This window comes from Macrobrachium rosenbergii, chromosome 6 (genome assembly GCF_040412425.1).
Source record: "Macrobrachium rosenbergii isolate ZJJX-2024 chromosome 6, ASM4041242v1, whole genome shotgun sequence".
NCBI lineage: Eukaryota > Metazoa > Arthropoda > Malacostraca > Decapoda > Palaemonidae > Macrobrachium > Macrobrachium rosenbergii.
The window spans coordinates 37,539,306-37,563,888 of record NC_089746.1 but is presented as its reverse complement, the minus strand read 5'-3'; the positions used below and the strand labels follow the sequence as shown (position 1 = coordinate 37,563,888).

The following is a 24,583-nucleotide window of genomic DNA, read 5'->3' as shown; positions in this document are numbered from 1 at the left end:
TATAATTATTAAACATAGCTTTCGGTGTCTCACCTACAATCAGACCTTACCATTTCTAGACCTTCAAAACAGTCCACAAAAGTATGAATTTCAACCATCAATATTTAACCATGTAAAAATATTCATGGTGAATAAGAAGTTCATTACTGTATATGTTTAGTATTTTATGTCTACTTACAGTCATTGTCAGTTTAAAAACAGATTTCTTACAAAAGTTTTACTTTGCTTATATAATTTGTTTCAACCATGTCAATACTGTCCTATCCCATACCTTGCTAATATCTATTTTTCTCAGATACCGAAAGAAGTTGGTCAGTCCTTTTACAGCAACTTGAAAGTTAGGTACTTTATTGATAAGCCAGTCCTCCTGCAAGGGACATTTATATTTCAGAAAACCCTTCACTAAAGCCCTGTAAAAGCCCTTGCAAGCAGCCTCCTCAAGGGATCTGACTTTGAAGATGGTATTTTTTTTTTTTTGGCTGGTGTTTGCCTCTTCAAAAGGTCATTGCACTATATGCCCTATTAATCAAAGTTTCACATGCTAAGGGTAGGATTTCTATAGGACTCTCTTTTACAGTTAACTAGTATAGCAAAACTGCAGATCTCAAGCAACCCAAACACCAGTACTCTTCCATCATCCCCTTACTTGATGCCTACACGTCAAGTCAATTGTTTAGTGTCTAGTTAGAGCTGTCCACATTTATCTTAGGATAATACAAATAGGGGTGTTCCTTCTCAGCCTTTCCTTTCCACAGGTCAAGCAGGGAAACATTTTGAAAAATACAATGGTCTTTTGGCTTGGGGTAAATAATTCTCACAGCCTTAAAGCAGCAGTTTATTTATAAATGATGTGTTTAACCAGACCTCTGAACTCTTTTAGGGTTCTTCTCGGGCTTAAAGCAGCAGATGAGGGAGAGTTCTTGTTTAGAGGATCAGGGTATTCTTGATATGATACATTAATAGTTGTATAAATATTTTTTTGTACATGCAACTTACCCGTCAGATATACGAGGTGCATTCAAAAAGTATCCGACCTTTGTCCATAAAAGGACAAATGATTCACCAATCAGCAACTTAGTTTTGTTGGAGTTGACAGCACTCTTACTGCGCATGCGTGTAAATTTTAAAAGCTCTAGTGTGTGGCAGTACCCGCCTGTGAGGCCCAGAGTGCAGACGTCCAGTACAAGCTCGTCGGATTATCTTTCTTACACAACATGTCGGAGCGCATCGAGCAGCGCTACTGCATTAAGTTCTGCTACAAGCTTGGCGATACACAAGTGCAAACTATCCAGAAGATTCAGCAAGCCTTTGGCGATGAAGCCATGGGAGTAACACAAATAAAGGAGTGGTATAATCGCTTCAAGCAAGGACAAAGCTCAGTTGAGAGCAAGTCACGGTCAGGCAGGCCATCCACCAGCAGAAACGAAGAAATCATTGAAAATGTTCGTCAAATAGTGGAGGCCGACCGTCGTATAACCATCAACGAAATTACTGAAGAAGTAGGAATAAGCACAGGATCAGTTCATACAATTTTAACAGAAGATTTGGCCATGCGACGAGTGTCTGCTAAATTCGTTCCCAAGTTTCTGTTGGAACAGCAGAAACATCTCTGCCTGGAAATTGCACAAGACCTGCTTGACTGTGCTAACAGTGACTCTGACTTCATGAAGACTATCATCACTGGTGATGAGACATGGGTGTACGGATATGACCCGGAAACTAAATTCCAGTCATCACAATGGAAGAATCAGACATCACCAAGACCCAAAAAAGCGCGACAGGTTCGTAGCAATGTCAAGGTAATGTTGACATGTTTTTTTGACTCCAATGGTATTGTGCATCATGAATACGCACCAGCAGGACAAACAGTTAATAAGGAGTATTACCTTGAGGTTATGCGACACCTTCGAGATGCAGTACGACGAAAACGACCGGAAATATGGGCGGCACGAAACTGGCAACTTCACCATGGCAATGCACCTGCTCATTCTGCCCACCTGATTCACGCTTATCTGGTCAAAAACAACACTCCACTTGTTCGTCATCCTCCCTACTCTCCAGACATGGCACCTTGTGACTTCTGGCTGTTCCCTAAACTGAAAACAACTCTGAAAGGGAAGCGTTTTGAGTCGAGAGAGAAATTATGAGAAAAAACAACAGCAGAGCTTTACAGCATCCCAATGTCGAGATTCCAGAGATGTTACCAGCAGTGGCAGCACCGGTGGGAAAAGTGTGTGCACTCCCAAGGGGAGTACTTTGAAGGTGATTGAATAAATTTGTTTCAAATGTGCAAATTTTTCTCTTTATGGACCAAGGTCAGATACTTTTTGAATGGACCTCGTATACTTAGCTATAGTCTCCGACGTTCCTGACAGAAATTCAAATTTCGCGGCACACGCGACAGGTAGGTCAGGTGATCTACCATACCCGCCGCTGGGTGGCGGGAATAGGAACCATTCCTGTTTTCTAATCAGATTTTCTCTGTCGCTGGTTCCGGCAACATCTGTTGTTGGTTCCTTCTGCTTAGATTTTCATTTTTCGCTTGCTGAGGATTATTTTGGACTGACCTTTGGTGACGTATTGGATCTTTGGCTTGGCATACGCTTTTGTGGATTGATTTTGATTTCGGCTTTGGCTATTTTCTGTAAGAATGTCTGATCAGAGTGTTGCACCTGTGTTTCGTGTGTGTGTTAGGTCTGATTGTAAGGTGAGACTACCGAAAGCTTCGGTAGATCCTCATACTGTGTGTTCGAGGTGTAGGGGGAATGATTGCTCTATTGAGAACACTTGTGTTGAATGTGAGAATCTCACTGATCTGGAATGGAAACCTTTGAACTCTTATGTACATGAAGTTGGAGAAGGATAGAGTTAGGAAGGCTTCTTCTAGAAGCTCAAGTAGGTCTCTTTCTAAGGAGGTAGAATTAGAACCTAACACTCTTCCAGATTCGCCTGTCACTCCTGTTGTTTCAGCTCCTTCACCCTTAACTCGAACCTGTGGATTCGTCATCGGAGATGGCTGCAATGAAGGCTACAATCCAAGATGCAGTTGCAGATGCGTGCTTTGGAGGAAAAGAAAGTGAGAAGTGATAGTGATGTGTGTAGTGTCCCCAGTGTAGTGGAGGGGGCGTCTGACCGGCTCCGCATCGCTCCTAGGCCTGACCTCTTCCAAACTCCCAGACCCAGTGGAGGAGGAATGTCGACAGCCGCAAGGGGGATGAAGAGCTCCCAACGGTCAGGCATCCCCGGCAGCGCCTGTTGACGCGTCCCAGGCTGCCTTAGATCGCCGTAGAAAAGGGATCTTGAAGAAGTGTTTCTCGTCTTCTGCTGCTTCTTCACCCAAGCGTGGTTGGAGTTCGGCTGAGGAGTCGCGCCCTTTGAAGAGGACTTGGAAGGCTCCTAGAGGAGACGCATTGGACTCTAGCCCTGAGCGCTTCCCTGAGGGTTCTCCTGTTGCAAAGAAGAGAACTCGAAGATCTCCCTCCTCTTCTTCTGGTGGTCAGGAGTCCACCAAGCAGATCCTGGTGGGCCTCCAGGCTCAGCTCGCTGCTCTTGGTGGCTCTTTATCAAAGAGCTCTTCTCGTAGGAAGGATGCCTCTCTTCCGATCAAGTCCTCCAAGAGACACTCTTCTCCCAGCAAGTCGTCTTCTGTTAAGCGCCCCTCCAGCAGCAGGCGCTCCTCTCCTTCCAGGCGCTCCTCTCCTGGTAGGCGCTCCTCTCCTAGCAGGCGCTCCCTCCTTCCAGGCGCTCCTCTCCTGGTAGGCGCTCCTCTCCTTGTAGGCGCTCCTCTCCTGGTAGGCGCTCCTCTCCTGGTAGGCGCTCCTCTCCTGGTAGGCGCTTCCTCTCTCTTGTAGGCGCTTTCTCTCCTAGGGCGCTCTTCGTCGCGGATAGCGCCTTTCCTCCCAGGCGCCGCGCCCTCGTCGTCGTCGGTCTTCTCCTGTTGGAGATGCTTTCTCCCCAGTGAAACGCTCTTCTCGTCAGTCTCGTTCTTCGCCTCGTAGAAGCTCCTCTCCAGCCTCCCTCTCTTCTGGTAGGCGCCCCTCTCCCAGCAAGGGCTCCTCTACCGTTCGAGCCTCTTCTCCTGTCAGGCGCCAGTCATCTAGCAGGCGCTTCTCTCCGGATCGTCGTTCTCCAGTGGACAAAGGCTCCTCTCCTTCTAGGCGCTCTTCTTCTGGCAAGTGCCCTTCTACTTCCAAATGTTCTCCTCCTCCTTCTGGCCTGGAGGCGTTATCGGAGGACGAATCCCCCAAGGATATCAACGTTTCTGATTACAAGAGGTTGACAGCTTTACTGGTTCAGGAGTATGGAGATTCCCTCAAGCCTGCTTCTCCTCCTTCTCCTGGTTCCATGCTTTCGAGCACCAAGGCCTCGAAGTCTTCCTCTTTGGTTAAAATGCGACCTACGATCTCGATGAAGAAAGCGCTTAAAGGCTTCGGAGAGTGGCTCTCTTCGAAGAAGGATGCCGGCAAGACTGTCTTCTCCTTGCCTCCCTCTAGGCTTTCGGGCAGAGCGGGAATGTGGTACGAGACTAAGGAACCGATGGGGTTAGCCCTCCCCTCATCGGCTGGCTCAGACTTCTCTTCGCTCGTGGATTCTTCCAGAAGACTCTCCCTTAATTCGGCCAAGGCTTCTTGGGGACTTTGTGAATTGGATCATTTCCTCAAGGGCCTTTTCCGCGTGCTGGAAGTTTTTAACTTTATGGACTGGTCTCTAGGGGCCTTAGCTAAGAGGAGTCTTGAAGAGGACTCGGTCAGTATGGAGGACCTCAGCAGTGTGTTGTCTTGCTAGGACAAGGCTGTTAAGGACGGCTCTATGGAGATCGCTTCCCTGTTCGGCACTGGCCTGCTTAAGAAGAGGTCGTTTCTCCTCTCCAGAGGTCTTCCCTCTTGTACGCTCCTCTGTCTAGCCATCTTTTCCCACAAGAGACTGTGAAGGAGGTCTCTCGTTCTTTGTCTGAGAAAGCTTCTCAGGATCTGCTGGCGCAGTCGTCTAAGAGGATGAGACCTGCTGCCCTTGCTAAGAAGGAGAAGGCCCCCTTTCAGGAGCCCTTTCAAGGATCCAGGTCTATCAGGAGGCGTAGGCCTGAAAGAAGATCAAGACCTTCAGGACTCCCTACCAGGAAGTCCAAGTGAGAAGCAAGTCCTCCAGACGCCAGTAGGTGCCAGACTTCTGAAGTTCGCCGAAGCCTGGGCACAGAAGGGGGCGGACGAATGGTCCCTCTCTATCTTGAGGAAGGGTTACCTCATTCCCTTCATCTCGAAACCTCCCTTGACAACAACTCCGAGGGAGTTATCGGCGAGATACAAGGATCCTGTGCGGAGGCAAGCCCTTCTGCTAGCCGTCGAACAAATGCTAGAAAAGGCTGCCATAGAACCGGTACAAGATCTTCACTCCCCGGGATTTTACAACCGGCTTTTTCTAGTGCCAAAATCTTCGGGAGGGTGGAGACCGGTCTTGGATGTGAGCTCCCTGAACTCGTTCGTCATCAAGAAGAAGTTCTCTTTGGAGACGACGTCCTCGGTTCTGTCGTCGCTTCGTCAAGGAGATTGGATGGTGTCCCTGGACCTTCAGGATGCTTACTTCCACGTTCCCATCCATCCCTCCTCCAGGAAGTTCCTAAGGTTCATGGTAGGCGACAGAACCTTTCAGTTCAGGGCTCTGTGCTTCGGACTTTCCACAGCTCCCCAAGTGTTCATGACCATTCTCAGGAATGTAGCTCACTGGTTGCATTTGGAGGGGGTGAGGATTTCCTTGTATCTCGACGACTGGCTAATTCGGTCCAATTCAAAAAACCGTTGTCTGGAGGACCTTTCTCGTGCTAAATCTGGTCCAGTCTCTAGGACTTCTTGTGAACCTCGAGAAGTCTCAGATGATTCCTCAGCAGGAAATTGTCTACCTGGGGATTCTGATGGATTCTCGGGGTTTTCGAGCGTTTCCCTCCCTGGAAAGAAGGGAACGCTGCCTTCAAAAGGTGACAGACTTTCTAGAGAAAGACAGATGTTCGGCGAGGAATGGATGAGTCTGCTGGGGACCATTTCCTCGCTGGAACAGTTCGTTTCTCTAGGAAGGCTTCACCTAAGACCTCTACAGTTCTTCCTGAAAGAATCTTGGGATCGGAAGTCCCAAGAGTTGTCGGACTCCTTTCAGATCACATATCAAGTAAAGGAACATCTCCGTTGGTGGTTAGACCCCCAGAAACTGGGTCTAGGAATTCATCTACAACCGCCGAACCCTCACCTAGTGTTGTTCTCAGACGCGTCGGAGTCGGGTTGGGGAGCAACACTAGGCTCGGAAGAAGTGTCAGGCACCTGGGACACAGATCAGAGGTCCTGGCACATCAACATGAAGGAGCTAGTAGCCATTCATCTAGCGCTTGTCCGATTCGAACTTCTGGTCAAGGGGTCAGTAGTTCTTGTCAATTCAGACAACACCACAGCCCTGGCTTATATCAGGAAGCAAGGAGGGACTCATTCCTTCTCCCTGTACGTCGCAGCAAGGAGCCTTCTGTTATGGGCGGGGGAGAGGAACATCATTCTCCTCACCAGATTTGTTCAGGGAGAAAGGAATGTGAGAGCGGATCTGCTCAGCAGGAAAGACCAGGTTCTTCCCACGGAATGATCTCTTCATCAAGAGGTTTGCGAAAGGCTGTGGTTCCTGTGGGGGAGACCTCATATTGACCTCTTCGCCACCCATTGGAACAAGAGGTTGGAGAACTACTGCTCCCCAATCTCGGACCCCAGAGCAGTAGCAATAGATGCTCTTCTCCTAGATTGGGAGGGTCTAGACAGTTATGCTTTTCCCCCGTTCAAGATTCTAGGGGAGGTGATAAGAAAGTTCGTTTCTTCAAAGGGCACCAAGCTCACCCTGATCGCTCCCTTTTGGCCATCCCGAGACTGGTTCACAGAGGTACTGGAATGGATGATAGACTTTCCCAGGTCGCTCCCTCTCAGGAGCGATCTTCTCAAACAGCCCCACTTCGACAGATATCACAAGAACCTTCCCGCTCTAAACCTAACTGCTTTCAGACTGTCGAAGGACTGGTTAGAGCGAAGGGATTTTCGCGCAAGGCTGCGAGGGCTATCGCCAGAGCCAGAAGATCCTCTACCTTGCGCCTCTACCAGTCGAAGTGGGAAGTCTTTAGGAGATGGTGTCGAGCTAAGAAAGTGTCCTCTTCCAGTACCTCTGTAATGGAGATAGCGGATTTCCTTCTTTATCTAAGGGAACAGTGTAACCTGGCGGTTTCCACCATCAAGGGATATAGGAGCATGCTGTCCTCAGTTTTTAGACACAGAGGTCTTAACATCTCCGATAATAAAGACCTTCACGACCTTATAAGGTCTTTTGAGACTTCTAAAAACAAGTCCCTTAGACCTCCCAGCTGGAATTTGGACGTGGTCTTAAAATTCTTAATGTCTGATAAATTTGAGCCTCCTCGATCTGCCTCTTTCAGGGATTTAACCAGGAAATCGTTGTTTCTTTTTGCTCTTGCTTCTGCTAAAAGATTGAGCGAATTACAGGCTTTGGAAGGCTCTGTCGGCTTTAAGAAGGACTCTGCGATCTGCTCCTTTAAGCCTCTCTTCTTAGCAAAGAACGAGAACCCTTCAAAACCTTGGCCTAGGAGTTTTGAGGTCAAGGGACTCTCCGCTATTTCAGGACAGGAGCTAGAGCACACTCTCTGTCCAGTAAGAAGCCTTAGATATTATCTGGAGAAAAAGAAACAGCTCGGAGGTAACACTGAAAGTCTTTGGTGCTCTGTCAAGGATCCTTCAAGAGCAATTTCTAAGAACGCCCAGGCTTTCTTTATTAAGGATGTTATCAAGGAGGCTCATCTTTCCTGCAAAGACGAACATTTACAGCTCCTAAGAGTGAATGCTCATGAGGTGAGAGCCATAGCTACTTCTCTGGCTTTCCACAAGTCTTGGTCCCTCCAGTCTATTGTGGACTCTACGTTCTGGAGATGTAACTCAGTGTTTGCTTCTCATTATTTGAGAGATGTTCATGTTACGTATGAGAAGTGCTTCTCTCTAGGAGCTTACGTATCCGCGGATTCGGTGCTGGGTCAAGGAGCTGAAACTAATCCTTTTTAGTCTAGCTATTTGGTTGTTGCTTTTAATGATTGGTTGTGTTTTTATGGTCGGCTTGAAGAGAGTGTTGAGGGACTCTCTCTTTCATCTCGTATCACTAACAAGGTTAGGCTTGGTCAGGTGGTCGGGTTTGGTTGTTAGCTCCTTGTAGTTTTTATTATTACCTAGCTCTGTCATGTAAGAGGGATAGCCCCCATTGATATGATTCAGGTAGAGGGCTCTGTCTTGTAAGTGGGTTAATCCCCATTGACACGATCCATAACAGGCTCTGTCATGTAAGTGGGTCTTTCCCCATTGATATGATCCAGAAGGGCTGTCAGTCATAGGTCACTTCCTCGCTGAAGCTCTTGAGGCATGCAGACTCATAGACAGTATCCATGAAGTCTTCTGCCCAATCAGGTAAGAACCATGGTTTTTGTTTATCCTACAACATATGTTGTTTCCCGTTTTTAGTTATTAGCTGTCTCTTGCCCTCCTCCAAGGGTGCCAATCAGCAATCAGCTAAGTATATATCTGACTTTTTCTCTGGGTAAGTTGCATGTTCACAAAAATGATATTTTTTATGATAAAATAAAGTTTTGTACATACTTACCCGGCAGATATATACGATTATGGCCCTCCCAGCCTCCCCTCAGGAGACAGGTGGAAGAGAAAATCTGATTAGAAAACGGGAATGGTTCCTATTCCCGCCACCCAGCGGTGGGTATGGTAGATCACCTGACCTACCTGTCGCGTGTGCCGCGAAATTTGAATTTCTGTCGGGAACGTCGGAGACTATAGCTAAGTATATATCTGCCGGGTAAGTATGTACAAAACTTTATTTTATCATAAAAATATCATGTTTGGAGCAACAGTTGCTGCATGGCAAGTTGTACTTTCTAGGTAGGTTAAAGGGATTCTTCAAATTCTTCTTCTAAACTATATTCCAATTCCTTCTTTCAGAGCATAATTGAGTATTAGAATTCTGTGGCTATCAAGGCACATTAATTTTATGAATTAACTATCACCTTTACATTTAAAAACATCTATGATTTACGTCAGTGGACCTCTTTCCTCTAAAGATTCCTTTGTGTGGCCATAAGTTTTGGTCCCTAACCTATCTTTGTCTCCAAGAGGCTCTAATACATGTCCTATAGATTCAGTAAACTGCTCAGCAGTCTTACATTTTCGGCAGCTGAGACCTACCTCCTAAGTTGCTATTCAGGTAATACAGTACAGTATATGAATGATGGGTTTCAAGTCATTTTTCGGCAGCTGAGACCTACCTCCTAAGTTGCTATTCAGGTAATACAGTACAGTAGATTCAGTAAATGATGGGTTTACATTTTCGGCAGCTGAGACCTACCTCCTAAGTTGCTATTCAGGTAATACAGTACAGTATATGAATGATGGGTTTCAAGTAAAACAAGCTGAATGTTTTGTAAAGTAGTTGATTTTTTGCATTAACTTATCTTCAGAGTAAAAGTTTTATATATATTCAATACAGGACTAATAATAGTTCTTTTGGATATTGTAATAATGAAATCATCCAACACTGTGTTGAATAATTATAGAAGTAAATTAAAACTTTTAACCCATCATTTATTTTTCATCTGTTTCCTTCCTCCAAGCTCTGCTGCTCTCACTGCCTCTTATGCAGATGACCTGAGATGTTAATAGGTTTGGATGTGTCTAGTAAAACATACAGAAACAGGTTTAATTCAAGTGAACAACTTACTTGTAGGTAACTAGTGCTTCATATGATAACCCAGCATTGGTCAAAGATTTGTTTTTCACTTACAGTAGTCGACTTGTTTGCAACCTGTTTGTGATATGGATTCAATAAGTTGCTGACATGTGTTTATGACATGTTTTATTGTAGTGTAATTGCACCCTTATGGATGGGTACATGAGGTCAGATTAATGCTCTTTACCATTACCTACCTTTTTTTTTATTTTTTGACAAAAGACTTCAGAGTTTGAATCACTCAGAGTCCATGAATGTGGTTTATGTGAGTGAGAGGGTAGTATTAAAAGTAATTTTTGTTTTACAGAAAAGATTAATGTTACTAAAAGACTGACTAGAGTTTTTAGGTTATCTGTTGATTAATTTATTTTTTTTTTTTTTTTGTATATTTTATCCCAAATGAAATAGGCATTAATGATTGTTTTTCTTTTTCAAATTAGTTGGACTTGTGTGAGAAGTCAGATAATTGATCATAGTGCTGTGAGAACCTCTTCTCCACCAAACAAGTCGCCATCTTTAGTGAGTTCAAGGGGAGGTGAGACATGGTTTGAAGATGAAGATGATTGGGGGGGCAATGACAATGATGGAAATGGCAATGCAGATAACTTCAACTTGGCTTCTTCTTCTCAGTTATATTTAGACAACATGGCCAAGAAAGGCAATGACCGAAGTAACCTCAATAATATGAATTCAAATACATCATCGACTATCACTGATGTTGCACAAAGTTTGGAGAGCAAACTTAATATCATTGAAGTAAGTACTTGTTTTTTGAGTTTTCATGGGAATGTTGAAATGTTTATTTTAGTGGTTCAGATTATATAAGTTGAAGCATGTTATTGTGACATATTGAAAAGTTTATTTATGGTTTTTTGTACTTGGGAGATAAAAAATGTTTTATTCATATATATTAGTAACTCTTATGTTAGTAATGTTGTATTTAAGACTAAAGGAATTTAGTGGTGGTTACAAAGCACGTTACATGTCTCTATCTCCATCACTCTCTTCACTAATATCACTTGGACGCAAGCTGCCTTTGTGGCTATTAATTTTTGTCCTTTTGATTTTGTATTATTGTGTTGGCCATCAGCATAGCAGTCATTACTATGTAGCTATTGTTTTATTTTTTTACTAACTTGGATGGCTTTCCATTTTGTGAATTTGTCTTCAGAGTGTAATTCTCTTTGCACTGTGCCGAAGTTGGTATGACCATCTCTTATTGATAGATCAGACAAGCATTCCCATAAATGATTATGTGTCTTTGGTAAATTCATTGATTCTGCAATGATTGAATTACTTAATATTGAAAAGCTAAGCTGTGTTCTGAAAACAAACCCAAGACAAGATTTCATCCTTGGCTTGACTCTAAATAATAAAAGAAAAGTAAGGCAAAGGAAATGCAGATGAAGAGCATGTTTACAGAAATTGTAATAAAAATCACTTGAATAGTTCCAGATCAGTGATTAAATACAATACAGGTAAAACACAAATCTTGTGGAAAACTACTGAAAATTAACATTGCTTATAAAGTAATTGCATACAGGACAACACTAACTAATGTGGGGAAAGGGTGAATGAGAAAATGAATGATGAAATGAAAATTACAATCCTTAACAAGTCTCAGAAACTTAGGGGAAGAGTGTGATCTGTGAACTAGTTTGCAAATAGTACTAAAGTAGCAACATAGTGAGTTTTGGAAACCTTGGGGAAGCCATTAGCACTTGTACTAACCTACTGAAAAGAACAGATGTGATTATTTTTAATAGGTTTTTACATGTCATGAAAGGGTTATGAAAGAGTGATTGGTTTGTGGTGAAAGAAATGTTATATTTTTCTCTACTATTTTACAGGATGATGCAAATGCCAATGAAGCTGTTTGTGGTGCTGTTGGAATTGTTGGATGTGGTGTTGAAGGAGTAGAGGCATCTGCTGTCATTGAGGGACCTGAAGGGGACATGATTGCTGTGGATACTCCAGAGCAACCTACTACAGATATTCCTGCACTTTTCCAGGTGAGCAAGCTTTTTATGATTTCATGTTGAAGACTGTTTAATTTTGTTAGAATTAAAAATTTTAATATACTGAATGCTTGTGAAGTTTTTTTTTAATCCTTTTTGGGTTTCTTAGATGTAGCAAAATTCACCTGTGACAAATCACAGTCATGGGCTTAGCGAAGTTTTTCCTAGATCACTGTGTCATGTGATTCAAGGTACCATAACTGCTACTCAACTGCACTGGTAGGTCCAAGTTGGATCGAGGTATGTCCAAAATGTTAATGGGAATAGTGAAAGTCTAGCCAAGGGTTAGGCTACCCCAAAATCCTAGCCAACCTTTGAATAGCTCATGAAAAAGTACTCTAACTTAGAAAAACTCATAATGTAATTTCCAAAGACATAGGAGTTATAGTATACATTAATTCTTTACTAAATAAGTATGAATTGAACATAAAACACCAAAAAATTCATTGCTTTAACAAACAAATGGTCTGACACAAGACCTTCCTTGCAGTAGACTGCGGTAACCTAATCAAACTAGTATTCATGATCAGGTAATAATTATTACACAAGCCAAGCAATTCATAGGTAATGTATTTACTGTGTGTGTGTGTGTGTATGTATGTATGTATATATATATATATATATATATATATATATATATATATATATATATATATATATATATATATATATATATATATATATATATATATATATATATACAAACATGCATACATACCTACATACACACACAGTAAATACATTACCTATGAATTGCTTGGCTTGTGTAATAATTATTACCAGATCATGAAACCGTCATCCGGTGGGGTTGGGTCTCCCGCCAATTATATCAGCGTTCCAAACAAAGTTTGAAAATTTATATCTCGGACGTGTCGAATTTTAAGATAAAAGCTTTTACAGCGTTTTGGTGAGTATAATGAAACATCATTTTATCATAAAAATGTCATTTTGATTAGGTTACCACAGTCTGCTGCAAGCAAGGTCTTGTATCAGACCACTTGTTTGTTAAAGCATTGTATTTTTTGGGGTTTTTTGGTGTTTATGGCTATCATAAACGATATATTGTGCATGTGATTAAAAATATGGGTATCATAAACGATATATTGTGCATGCGATTAAAGTAACTATTCAAGCGGGTACAATGGGTTGATATGGGGAAATTCTTGAGTGTGGGACGAATTAATTGAATTCCCATTATTCCTTATGGGAATATTTGGATCGATGTATACGAACATTTCGATATACAAATTGGAGTTTGACGAATTAAATTCATATGCCGAGGAGCTATATATATGTGTATATATATATATATATATATATATATATATATATATATATATATATATATATATATATATATATATATATATATATATATATATATATATATATATATATATATATATATAAAATAAAAAAATAAAGCATTTCACAATAAAATTTCAACATAAAAAATGAACAAATTACGTCACCATGGTGACGCACGGCTGACTTGAGATAAGGGAGGGAGTGTTTAGTTAAGGAGGGAAGGAGAAGAGACAGTAAAAACATTACTGTACTGTAACAATTCACATAAAAAAAATAAAAGAATAAATTTAACAATAATACAATATAAAAACAACCAAATGCAATACAGTAACAATAAAAGATCGAAAGAGAATCTTACCTTGAGTGAGTGTTTGGGACAGCACCAGTGAGGCAGTAGAGGTGAGGGAGGGGATGGTTGTGGGTTATCGGGTGGGAGACGGGGCTCCACTTCCCACTGACTTCCTAGATATGCCACTGGGACCGGGCTCAGTTGATTTTTCATTTTCACTATGTTTCGCCCGTTTGCTCTCACTTACACTTGATTCGCCCGAATCACTTCTTTTTGTTACAGTAAAATACCTATCGAGTGACACTTGCTTTTTGCAATTTTTTAGCACTTTGTAAAATAACTCATCACCACATCATCAAGCAAACTGGCTCCACGTTCTGCTTCTGCGTGCCTTGGATTGTTTGTTTCTACAAATTTCTTTAGATTTTCACACATTTCACACCACTTCCTGATTTCTGTGGAGGACAGTGGCGAAGTCAGCACTGTTTCTACCTCATCCTCGGATGAAGAAAGTTCCTTTAACTCCCCTCTCTTTATATCTTCAAGCATCTCCTTCAATTCAGCCACTGTCAACTCTTTGTCGTGTTCGTCAATCAGTTTGTTTATGTCTTTGTGGTCTGCCTCCAGCCCCATGGTTTTGCCAAATGACACGATCTTCTCTACAGTTTGGTCCTCATGAACAAAACCCCTGAAGTCATGTTCAAGAACGAAGTCAGTTCATAGTTTTCTCCATGCAGAATTAGCTTTCTGTTTGTGATGCCCTGCCATGCTTGATTAATGAGCTTTAAGCAGCTGACAATATCAAAATGCTCCTTCCAAAACTTCTTAAGGGTCAGATTCGTTGCTTCGGTAACCTCGAAGCATCTTTGAAACAGAGCCTTAGTGTAGAGTTTATTAAAGTTGGATATGACCTGCTGATCCATGGGCTGGAGTATGGGGATGGTTTTGGGAGGGAGGAACACAATGTTGATGAAGTCAAAAACTGTCTGTCCAACAGCTCGTGATCTCTCATGTCCTTTGGATGGACAGGTGAGTTGTTCATTACAAATATGGCTTTGAGCAGCAATCCATTTTCTTCTAAATAACCTTTTGTAGTTGGGCAGCACACTTCGTTAAACCACAGCAAGAACAAAGCCTTATGACCCAGGCTTTATTGTTGGACTTCCACATAACACCCAGCTGCCTTTTCTGCACATTGTTTCTTAAATGCTCATGGATTCTCGGAATTATAAACCAGCAATGGCTTTATTTTTAGATCCTCTGATGCATTAGCACAGAACAAAAGCGTAAGGCGGTCTTTCATTGCTTATGTCCTGGCATTTTCTTTTCTTCAGATGTGATATAGGTCTTCTTTGGCATCTTCTTCCAAAAAAGACCTGTCTCATCACAGTTGAATACAGGGGCTGGTAGGTTAAACTTCTCCACATACTCTTCGGCTGCTTTTCTACCTGCACTTGCAGCCTCCCCGTGCCTGACAACTGACCTTACCCCCGTCCGTTTCATAAATTTTTGGAACCATCCATGGCTCACCTTGAATCCCATTTCTTGACAAGGACCTGGCAAGTCCTTGGTGACTTCTCCATAAATGGTCAAGGCTTTCTGCAAAATCATGGCTTAATTCACAGAATCTCCAGCGAGCTCTTTCTGCCTCAGCCAAAGAAGCAGCAATTTCTCCATTTCTTCCATCACTTGCTTGCACTGCTTAAAGGATATTCTTGTTACTCCTACTGCAGTGTCTAATGCCTTAATTTCCTCTTGGTGATCATTTCTTTCTTAACTTCAACAGTTAAAGACTCCTTTTTCTTCATCACTTCCTTAACAGGCTTCTTCTTCTTGTGTGGCATTGTTATTCCCGATTATTATTCACAATATAATTGCAAAAATATGATGCGATAAAGTTATGCAAAGTCTCAGCCACAAGCACAAACACGAACTGAAGGTACGATTTAGACTAGCGCAGATCAACGAGTTTGTGTCAGAGTCACGAGGCAAATGAGGTCGATTAAGGACTTTCAGAACCTACTTTGACATTTTAGAAAAGAGAACCATCATCTCAGTTGTTTTATTGCCTTCCCACTATGTATCCCTCCGTCCCTACATCCACATGGTCCTCCCCCCGACAATGCCTGCCGGCTGCACGTGAGATTCCACCAAACAGCTGGTAAATAGAATTTTTAGCTCATACATGGAACAGAATTTTTTGAAAATTTTACTTCGTATAACGAAAATATGAACAACAAATCGTACGCTGAGTAACCATTGTATATATATATATACAGGCAGTCCTCGGTTATCGGCAGGGGTTCCTTTCTGGGTCCTTTCTGGGGGTGTGATGATAACCGAAAATCGCCGATTTCCGGCACTTTTTCAGAGGTTTCCGGGCATATAGGCGCCGAAAAGTGCCGATTTTAGGTTATTGGCGTCTCTGTTAGGTATGTATTGGCGCCAATACCCAATTATCAGCGCCGATAAACGGAAATCGGCGATTTTCGGCTCCAAAAATTGCCGATTTTCGTCGCTAGACAAATGCCATAAAACCGGATCGCCATTAACTGAGCCCACCGTTAACCGGGGACTGCCTGTGTATACATATATGTATATACAGGCAGTCTCCGGTTTATGACGGGGGTTCCGTTCTGACGACGCGTCATAAGCCGAAAATCGTCGTAAACTGGAAAAATCGTCGAAAATCGTAAGAAAACCTTACTTTTAATCCTTTGAGTAACCTTTGGGTATCTTGAAAATGACATAACCTGCATTTTTATTAAGTCTTTCATGAAAAACAATCCAAAATTTTACCATTCTACTGTTTTGAAGTTAGAGAGAGAGAGAGAGAGAGAGAGAGAGAGAGAGAGAGAGAGAGAGAGAGAGAGAGAGAGAGAGAGAGAGAGAGAGAGAGAGAGACTCACCACTTATCTACCAGAAAAAGCCTTGGAATTTTACAGAACTACATTGCTTTCCCATTTTTACTTTAAGTATCATCCTACATCAAATATAGCTTAAATTATTATCCTGTTACTACTGTATTAATCTTTGAAATTATATTAATATCTTTTCAAAGTCATCTTAAACACTAGTACCCTTTTCCAGCCAGAGAGGGAGAGAATGAATTACCACTACCACTTTACATTCAGCCATTCTTGTGCTGGCACGAGAGAGAGAGAGAGTTTATCTCTAATCTCTCGAGGCATGTTCATCCATTTCTCTTTACTGCGACTGACAACAAAAAATTGTTTTTTTCTTTGTCTTCCAAAGATGTAGGCTACCATTACTTTTACCAAGCACTTTTAAAGCACCATGAACACACACACACACACACACACGCAGTGTGCATAGGTAAAGAGATCTTTTCCTGTGAGAAACTGATCTTCTGCCCTTAGTCTGCTTTGAAAATGCTTAAATGTTGTAATTTCAGTATACTAAATTATTATTATTTAATCTTATTAATATTTGAAAATTAGCTGTTATTAGGTAAGTCATTTATATATCATACAAACGTAGTTAGTCGTCAGCTCCCACAAATTTGTTAGAAAAATCTTATGCAGTCATTCTCTCTCTTACGTCGGTGAGAGAGAGGAAAAAAAAATACTACGCACCCTCTTTATAGTGTTGCAAAGCCCGTGAGGTACAAGCTTTGTGATTGGTTAAAATCCCACCCTTCCTGCCAATAGCATGCCATCAAGGAGGGCGGAAGGGGATGAGGGGGTTGTTACAAGTTGTTATTGGCTACTGTCAGTCCTGCCAGCCAATAGCGTATCGTCATGGAGAGAAGGGGTTGCTACGAGCTCTGTTATTTGCTACTTCTAATCCCTTGAGCCAGTATCGTCATAAGCCTACAAAAAAGCAATAAAAAAAAATTGTCACACAAGCGATGATGGGATTTTAGTATATTTTTATGTTTACGTACAGTAATCGATACTTTTTTGAAGGATATATGCAATACAGAGAGATATGGGCGGTTGGCCTTACTTAAATCTCAGAAGTGAAATTATTCGTGAATTATTCGAGAACAGAGAGAGAGAGAGAGAGGTTGAATGAAGTGATTACATCGGTAAGCAGTTTTATGATTTCACGGGATTTTAATTTAACTTTTATTGATACTTTGCTGTGGTTACTTAATATTATTCAAAGCCCTTTGTTGGCCGAGTTGGTTGAGCTTCAGACCGTCATTCGATGGGCGGAGTTCGATTCCGCCGCCCGGCTGATGAAGAGTTAGAGGAATTTATTTCTGGTGATAGAAATTCATTTCTCGCTATAATATGGTTGGATTCCACAATAAGCTGTAGGTCCCGTTGCTAAGTAACCAATTGGTTCTTAGCCACGTAAAAATAAGTCTAATCCTTCGGGCCAGCCCTAGGAGAGCTGTTAATCAGCTCAGTGGTCTGGTAAAACTAAGCTATACTTACTTACTTACTTAATATTTTAAAATTAGTAAATAATTTTTCCATCATGAAAAATGTATTTAGTCATGAAAATAAAATAAAAATCAGTAATTTAGTGAATATTGCTCTATGAAAAAATCCACGAATGTAAATTTTCTTCCGTCGTATGCGTTGGACACCGAGTCATCCCAAATATTACCGTCGAGAATCATAAGAAAACTTTAATTTTATTCCGTAGGTGTCATGAAAACAACAAATCCTGCATTTATATTGAGTTTTTCACAATAAAAACCCTCCAGATATTGACCATTCTGCTGTTTTGGATGCATATCTCTTCCGATCGTCATCGGACCGGCGTCATCCGAAATACCGTCGAAAATTGTAAGAAAACCTTACTTTTAATCCTTTGGGTGTCTTGAAAACAACGAATCCTGCTTTTATATTGAGTCTCTCATAATAAAAACCCTCCAAATATTGACCATTCTGCTGTTTTGGATGCATATTTCTTCCGATTGTCGTTGGACTGGCGTCGTCTGAAATACCGTCGAAAATCGCAAAAAACCTTACTTTTATTCCTTTGGGTCCCTTGAAAACAATTTATCCTGCATTTACATTGAGTTTTTCAACAGAAAACCCTCCAAAATTGACCATTCTGCCATTCTGGAGCCATATTTCTTCCGTCGGACGGGTGTTGTCAGCGTCGTAAACCTGGAACATGTGTTGTAACCCAGGAAATAATTTTTTTATGAATATATTTGAAAAACGTCGTAAACTCGGAACGTCATAAGCCAAGACCGTCGTAAACCGGGGACTGTCTCTATATATATATATATATATATATATATATATATATATATATATATATATATATATATATATATATATACTGTATACAGGCAGTCCCGGTTTCATGATAAGTTCCGTTTACGCTGCGTCATAAACCGAAAATCGTCGTAAACCGAAAAATCGTCAAAAATCCTAAGTAAACCTTACTTAATGCCTTGGGTGTATTGAAAACGATGTAAACTGCATTTTCATTGAGTTTTTCATCAAAAAAAAAAACTCAAAATTTTTATTATTCTGTCGTTTTGGAGCCATATTTCCTCCGTCGGATTGGCGTACGGCGCGTCATAACCCTGGAACATGCGTTGTAAACCGGGAAATCATTTTTTATGAATATATTTGAAAAGCGTTGTAACCTCGAACGCCGTAAGCTGGACCCGTCGTAAACCAGGGACTGCCTGTATATATATATATATATATATATATATATATATATATATATATATATATATATATATATATATATATATATATATATATGTAATAAATAATAAATGCTGTATGCAAGTTGCAGTTAAAAACAACGGTCAGACTGACCACACAAGTTGAATGGCAGTGCACAGTGTAAACACAGCTGTAGGCTTAATAGTAGATAACCATGTTTTTTGGTAGCATAGCTGCTGTTCGTCCTCAAAGGAGTTACTCTCATGGTCACCCCAGGGATCCATAAGACAGACCAACCAATCACAGAGAATTCTCTCTTAGTTGGTCTCGTCCAGAACAGTGCATGTTGGCACAAAGGTAGAATATCAAGAACTCAAGATAAGAGGGCTCTATCTCTTTCTTTACAGCGATTGCCTAGGTTCATTCATGATCTTTTATACACTGGTGTGGTAACAGTGCATATGTCAGCCATTTTCCCCATTACTCCCTTGGTCTTCACAGTGTGAAGGAGCTCCACATTTTCGCTCATTTATTTTTACCCCGAGATCTTATCTCAGTTACCATGGAAGAACTAAACTCAGAAGCAAGTTAAATGCATAGGTTTAAGTTGCAGTGGAAAGTTTTATATATATTTTTTTATTTTTACCGGGTAGTTTTATTTATTAATTTTTTTTTGGGGGGGGGGAGCCGGTGTGTCTCCCATAAGGCGAGAAGTTAGGTTTGGATTGCTAGGCTACAGTATTAGACATTTTAGGTTTTAGACATTTTAGGTTTTGAAAATCATTAGTTTATGACCTTTTAACGTTAGCAGATATGGTAGGCTACTTACATCATGAATGGTGGTAGCCTAACTTCTTGTTTACAATAGGTAGCCGTGATGACAGTTCCCAATTGTGCTTGACTTCCAAACCTTGGCATTTAATAAAAGCCAGTTTGTCATTTGTAGTAATTACAGTAATTATCAAACTACAGTACAGTACGTGGTTTTGGTGATTAAGTTCCCCTTTTATCCTTAATATCAGGGAACTTGTATCAAGTTGAATGAATATTCTTTTTGCGTATCTACTTTTAACAGATATTACTCCACCATTATTGATGTCACTTTAAGAAATTATCGTGAGGTTGCTTTTTCCTATGTGATTATTAAATTTTACATTTTCGTAATAATGAGCTTTGGCAAACAAATTAAACATATACATAAAAAATTTGGAGCAATTTTTTCTTTAAGGTACCTTCTAATATAGCCTATAGTTTTTACCTGTGGCTTACGAGTAGACCCAGCAAACAAATCATAATACTACAGAAATAGGATTTATAGTATACAGTTAGCTTAGTCTTAATTGAGTGGTGGAACATTTGAGAGAAAATACTTTTAAGGAAAAATTATGGTAGTAATTATGAATATTTTAATGTATTATTACTGTTTTATAGATATAACCCATTATTGTGATTCCTAACAGTATACTATGGCCTCAGACTTGTGATCAAGTCATCCTGTTTTATGTTAAGTGTGCTGCCTATGCAGTGATTATAGGTAGTTAGCATGTGAAACATTTGTGAGAAAATACATTTAACGCAAAGTTATGGTAGTATTTATGAATATTATAATACATTACTACTGTTATGGATGTAACCCATTGTTGTGATTCCTAACAGTATACTATGGCTACATACTTGTGGCCAAGTCAGCCTGTTTTATGTTGAGTGTGCTGCCTATACAGTGATCCTAGGTAGTTGGCACCAGGTAGTTTCTAATAAACACTCGTTCCTTTTATCACTACAGGGGTGCTATTATGCAAGACCCACAGATTACATGTGCTGTAGTGAATTACTCAATCCGTTTTTCGCCTGTGGGTACGGCTCATACCACCTGCCATGAACACAACCCTTGTAGGAAGAATATGGTTGGTCGCTGGACTTGTGTGAAATATGTAACATGCTCCTGGCAGCAAGTTTAATGATGAAAGAGCTTGCTTTAAGCTGTCTTAATGGGTCTTAGGTTTTAGTAGACTTACAGAAGGAGGAGACTACATCTTTCCAGCAGAACTGTGGAAGCCGAAGCCTCCATTGATGCTACCTCTTTGAAGGTGAAAGAGGTGCTCTCCCCCCGAATTCGATCCAGAGAAAGGCTCGGTTCCAAATGAACAATGTCAGGATCCAACTGTCTTGGTTGCAGGACGACTCTTGGAGTGGTATAAAAATGTCTGTGCCTATGAAGATCAGGAGGAAGCAACTTGAAAGATCTGTTAGAATGAAGTGAATTGTCTCGTCCAGAGACGAGAGCATCCACTTGCTCTTGGGCAAAATCAGCAAGATCGGCCAAAGGTAATCTTACTGAAGCCTTTGCTTCTTTCTTCGGGCCTAGGAACTTCTCGAGACCTGAAGATCATTCTGAAGAGGTGATCACATTTTCTTCCAATTCGTTGTATTTACGAATCATTTCCACCACTTCACTATATGTCTTGGTCTGTTCATTAACATCAAGGTCAAGTGGAAGAGGATCTTCCAAATCTTAACCCCTAGAATTCCTATAGGGTATATCCAGGGAATCACCAACTTCTACTTCATCCCAAAGCACTACTGGAGTGTATGTACGTTCAGGGCCTAGAACCTTATTGGGCAGTGCATTGTCCAGAGAATCAGAACTTCTGATCTCATTCCTCAGGTGGGAAGAGGTGCTCTCTTTATACCCCTTAAATCCCCAAGAGGTGGAAGGAATTGGGGGCGTAGGCCTAGATGAAAACAAATCTAGAGGAGATGCAGCTCGATGAATTTTTTGTGGATGTTCAGGACTATAACATCATGGAGAAGGGTGTCTACTAAATGAACATCGTGGAGAACGGTCTCTGCTGTATGAGCACTGCTGTGGGTGATGTCGTGGCCAAGTAGGACTTCTGTAACGAGGAGACCTGTCACGGGTGCAAGAGCGCAGCCGAGACTGCTGTCGTTGCCATACATGGGATGAAGTCAATGGAGAGGACTCACATCCACGAGAACGGTGGGGTGACTTCCGTGTGACAGGCGAGGAACACCGTGGATGAAAAGACGTACTTGGAGAAACGTTACGGCAAGTGAACATGATTGAGGGTGAGTCCATGGCCTTGCAAGGTTTAATTTCTTGACTGGAGCCTAGTCATCTTTCCTTCTTAGGGTTGGTGGTCTGGTAACTTTTTCTGCACGATGGGGAGGAGAAGGAATTACAGTCACTTCTGGCAAAGCTTGATCTTTTCCTCTACTGTTCTTAACCATAGATGAGGAAATATGAAATTCCATAACTTCGCAATGATCTGAAGAAGATACGGCCATGATTGAGCGGCCGTGTGGCTTTGTCATAGAAACGACTGTGGAGGGACATGTAACAACCTTGAAGGTGGGAATATGGCTGTGAGGAGATGAGCGATCACCCCTCCCCACCGAAGCGGGAGAAGCAGAGCAGGAATCCAGACGGAAATCGCGAAGTCCCTTTCCTTCCTGTGTCTTCTCGGAACCACTCAAATTGGAGAGGAAGATGAATCCTGAGACTCTTGAGATGGAGATCTATGATGTTTCTTCTAAGGCATCATAGAAACAGAGCAGTCAACCTCTTTGAGGACTGCAACTCTCTCCAGTAAAGTCTGAAGAGTAGAAGCAGTAGACAACAATGGACCAGTCACATGAAGCTAGAACGGAATGGCCGTACATGAAGCATCATAGGATGAGGGATTTACGGACGTAGACATACAAGCAGATGTAACAGCCATAGACATACAAGCAGATGTAACGGCCATAGACACACAAGCACTCATCACAGAGATAGCTGTGGGCGTCATTCATGTAGACGGTAAGTCTTCCAGTGTAAAGACCTCAGGTATGTATGTTAAGAAAAGTGTAAATTGATTAAAATTATGTGATTTTTAATGGCAATATTTTGTTAACCAGTTTTGAGTACACAGTCGATCCCTGTTATTCGTGGAGGATGCGAACCACTACCCCCTGCAAAATAACCCAAATCCGTGAATACTTAAAACCCCTCTAAAAATGCTTATAACTGCCTACAGGCAGTCCCCTGTTATTGGCGGGGTTCCGTTCTGACGGTGTGATGATAACCGAAAATCGCCGATAACTGAAAATCTGCAATTGTCGGCACTTATTGGCACCGAAAATCGCTGATTTTTTGGTTATCAGCGCCTCTGTTAGGTATGTATCGGCGCTGATAAGCAGAAATCGGCGCACATCAGTGCCGAAAATTGCCAATTTTCATCGCTAGACAAGCGCTGAAAAACCGGATTACTGATAACCGGGGACTGCCTGTACAGGTATTTTGATAGTTCAAAACACCGAAAACCCTTCTAAAAATGCTTATACCTGAACATTTTAATAGTTTTATCACAAAAAGTGCATTTATTCATGAAAAAACCCCTTTAAAAACATTTAGAACTGCCTATTTTGATAATTTAAACATAAAAAAAACTCAAAAAATGCTTATACCTGGGTATTATAATAGTTTTATCACAAAAAGTACATTTAGTCATGAAAATGATATGAAAATACAGTAATCAGTGAATATTTCTCAGTGAAAAATACCGTGAATGGGCAAATTTTCTGTGAATAATGGATAGATACGTTCCACAGAGAAATCTGCGAATACATGAGTCTGTGAATAGTGACACCATGAATAAGGGGGGTTTACTGTACAGTAATTTTTTAATTCTCTATGAAAAATACCGAGATTAGGTGAATATTCCATGAATAATGTATACGTATGCTCCATAGAGAAATCCGTGTATAGTTTAAGCTGCAAATCTGGAACAGGTGTCCACTGTAGTTTACAAAGAACCTGGACCAATTTGTGCTCACAAAAATGAGTCAAAGTTGGGTTTGCTATAATGTATTTTCTTGATTTGTTATTATATTTGATTTGTTATTATATTTGTTTCAACCCTTTGATATTCTGATGATGCGAGATGACATTACTTAAATGCCATCCCTTAATATTATGGATCTGTAAAAAATAAGAAAAAACAAATATTTTAACGCAAGATAGCATTGGGATGATGTCTGAAGAATGTCTGGGGGAGGATTTAATTCTGATTTCCAGTGTTATGTTGTATAATTATGTTATATAATTGGAAAGTAAGTTTATCATACTTTTTTATGGGAACAAAGAATTTATAAATAATTTTTTTTGTAAGTATTAAATATACATAAATAATTTATGTCATCAGCTAAGTTCAACACATCATGTGACCAAATAATTATGTTGCTTATAATCATAAAGGTGCCAAAGTAAAGCACAGTTATTCGAAATCAAGATGACAATAACCCCAATTCTGTCATGAAAAACAAATTTACAGCAAGCAATAAAAGAATGTTATATGTGAGCCACCAAAATAAAGTACAGTTATTTGACCTTAAAATAATACCAAACCCAGTATTCGTTCATGAAAAAATAAGTTTACAACAGTAATAAAAGAAAAAATTACAGTATATATAAGCTTATAAGTGGGCATGCCAAAGTACTGTTTTTTACCACAGGTGAGTTGTGAACTACCCCCAAAAATCTTAGTGTTAAG

General features: G+C 40.9%; 1 protein-coding gene across 1 annotated transcript in view; it reads left to right on the top strand.

Annotated features, from left to right (window-relative positions):
* The window catches only part of trus (programmed cell death 2 like trus), a 47,360-nt gene that overhangs the window by 9,733 nt on the left and 13,044 nt on the right, over positions 1-24,583 (top strand). Inside the window, exons 3-4 of the mRNA XM_067105506.1 lie at positions 10,248-10,563; positions 11,658-11,819. Coding sequence (XP_066961607.1) covers positions 10,248-10,563; positions 11,658-11,819 — 478 coding nt within the window. The remainder of the gene's footprint in view (positions 1-10,247; positions 10,564-11,657; positions 11,820-24,583) is intronic.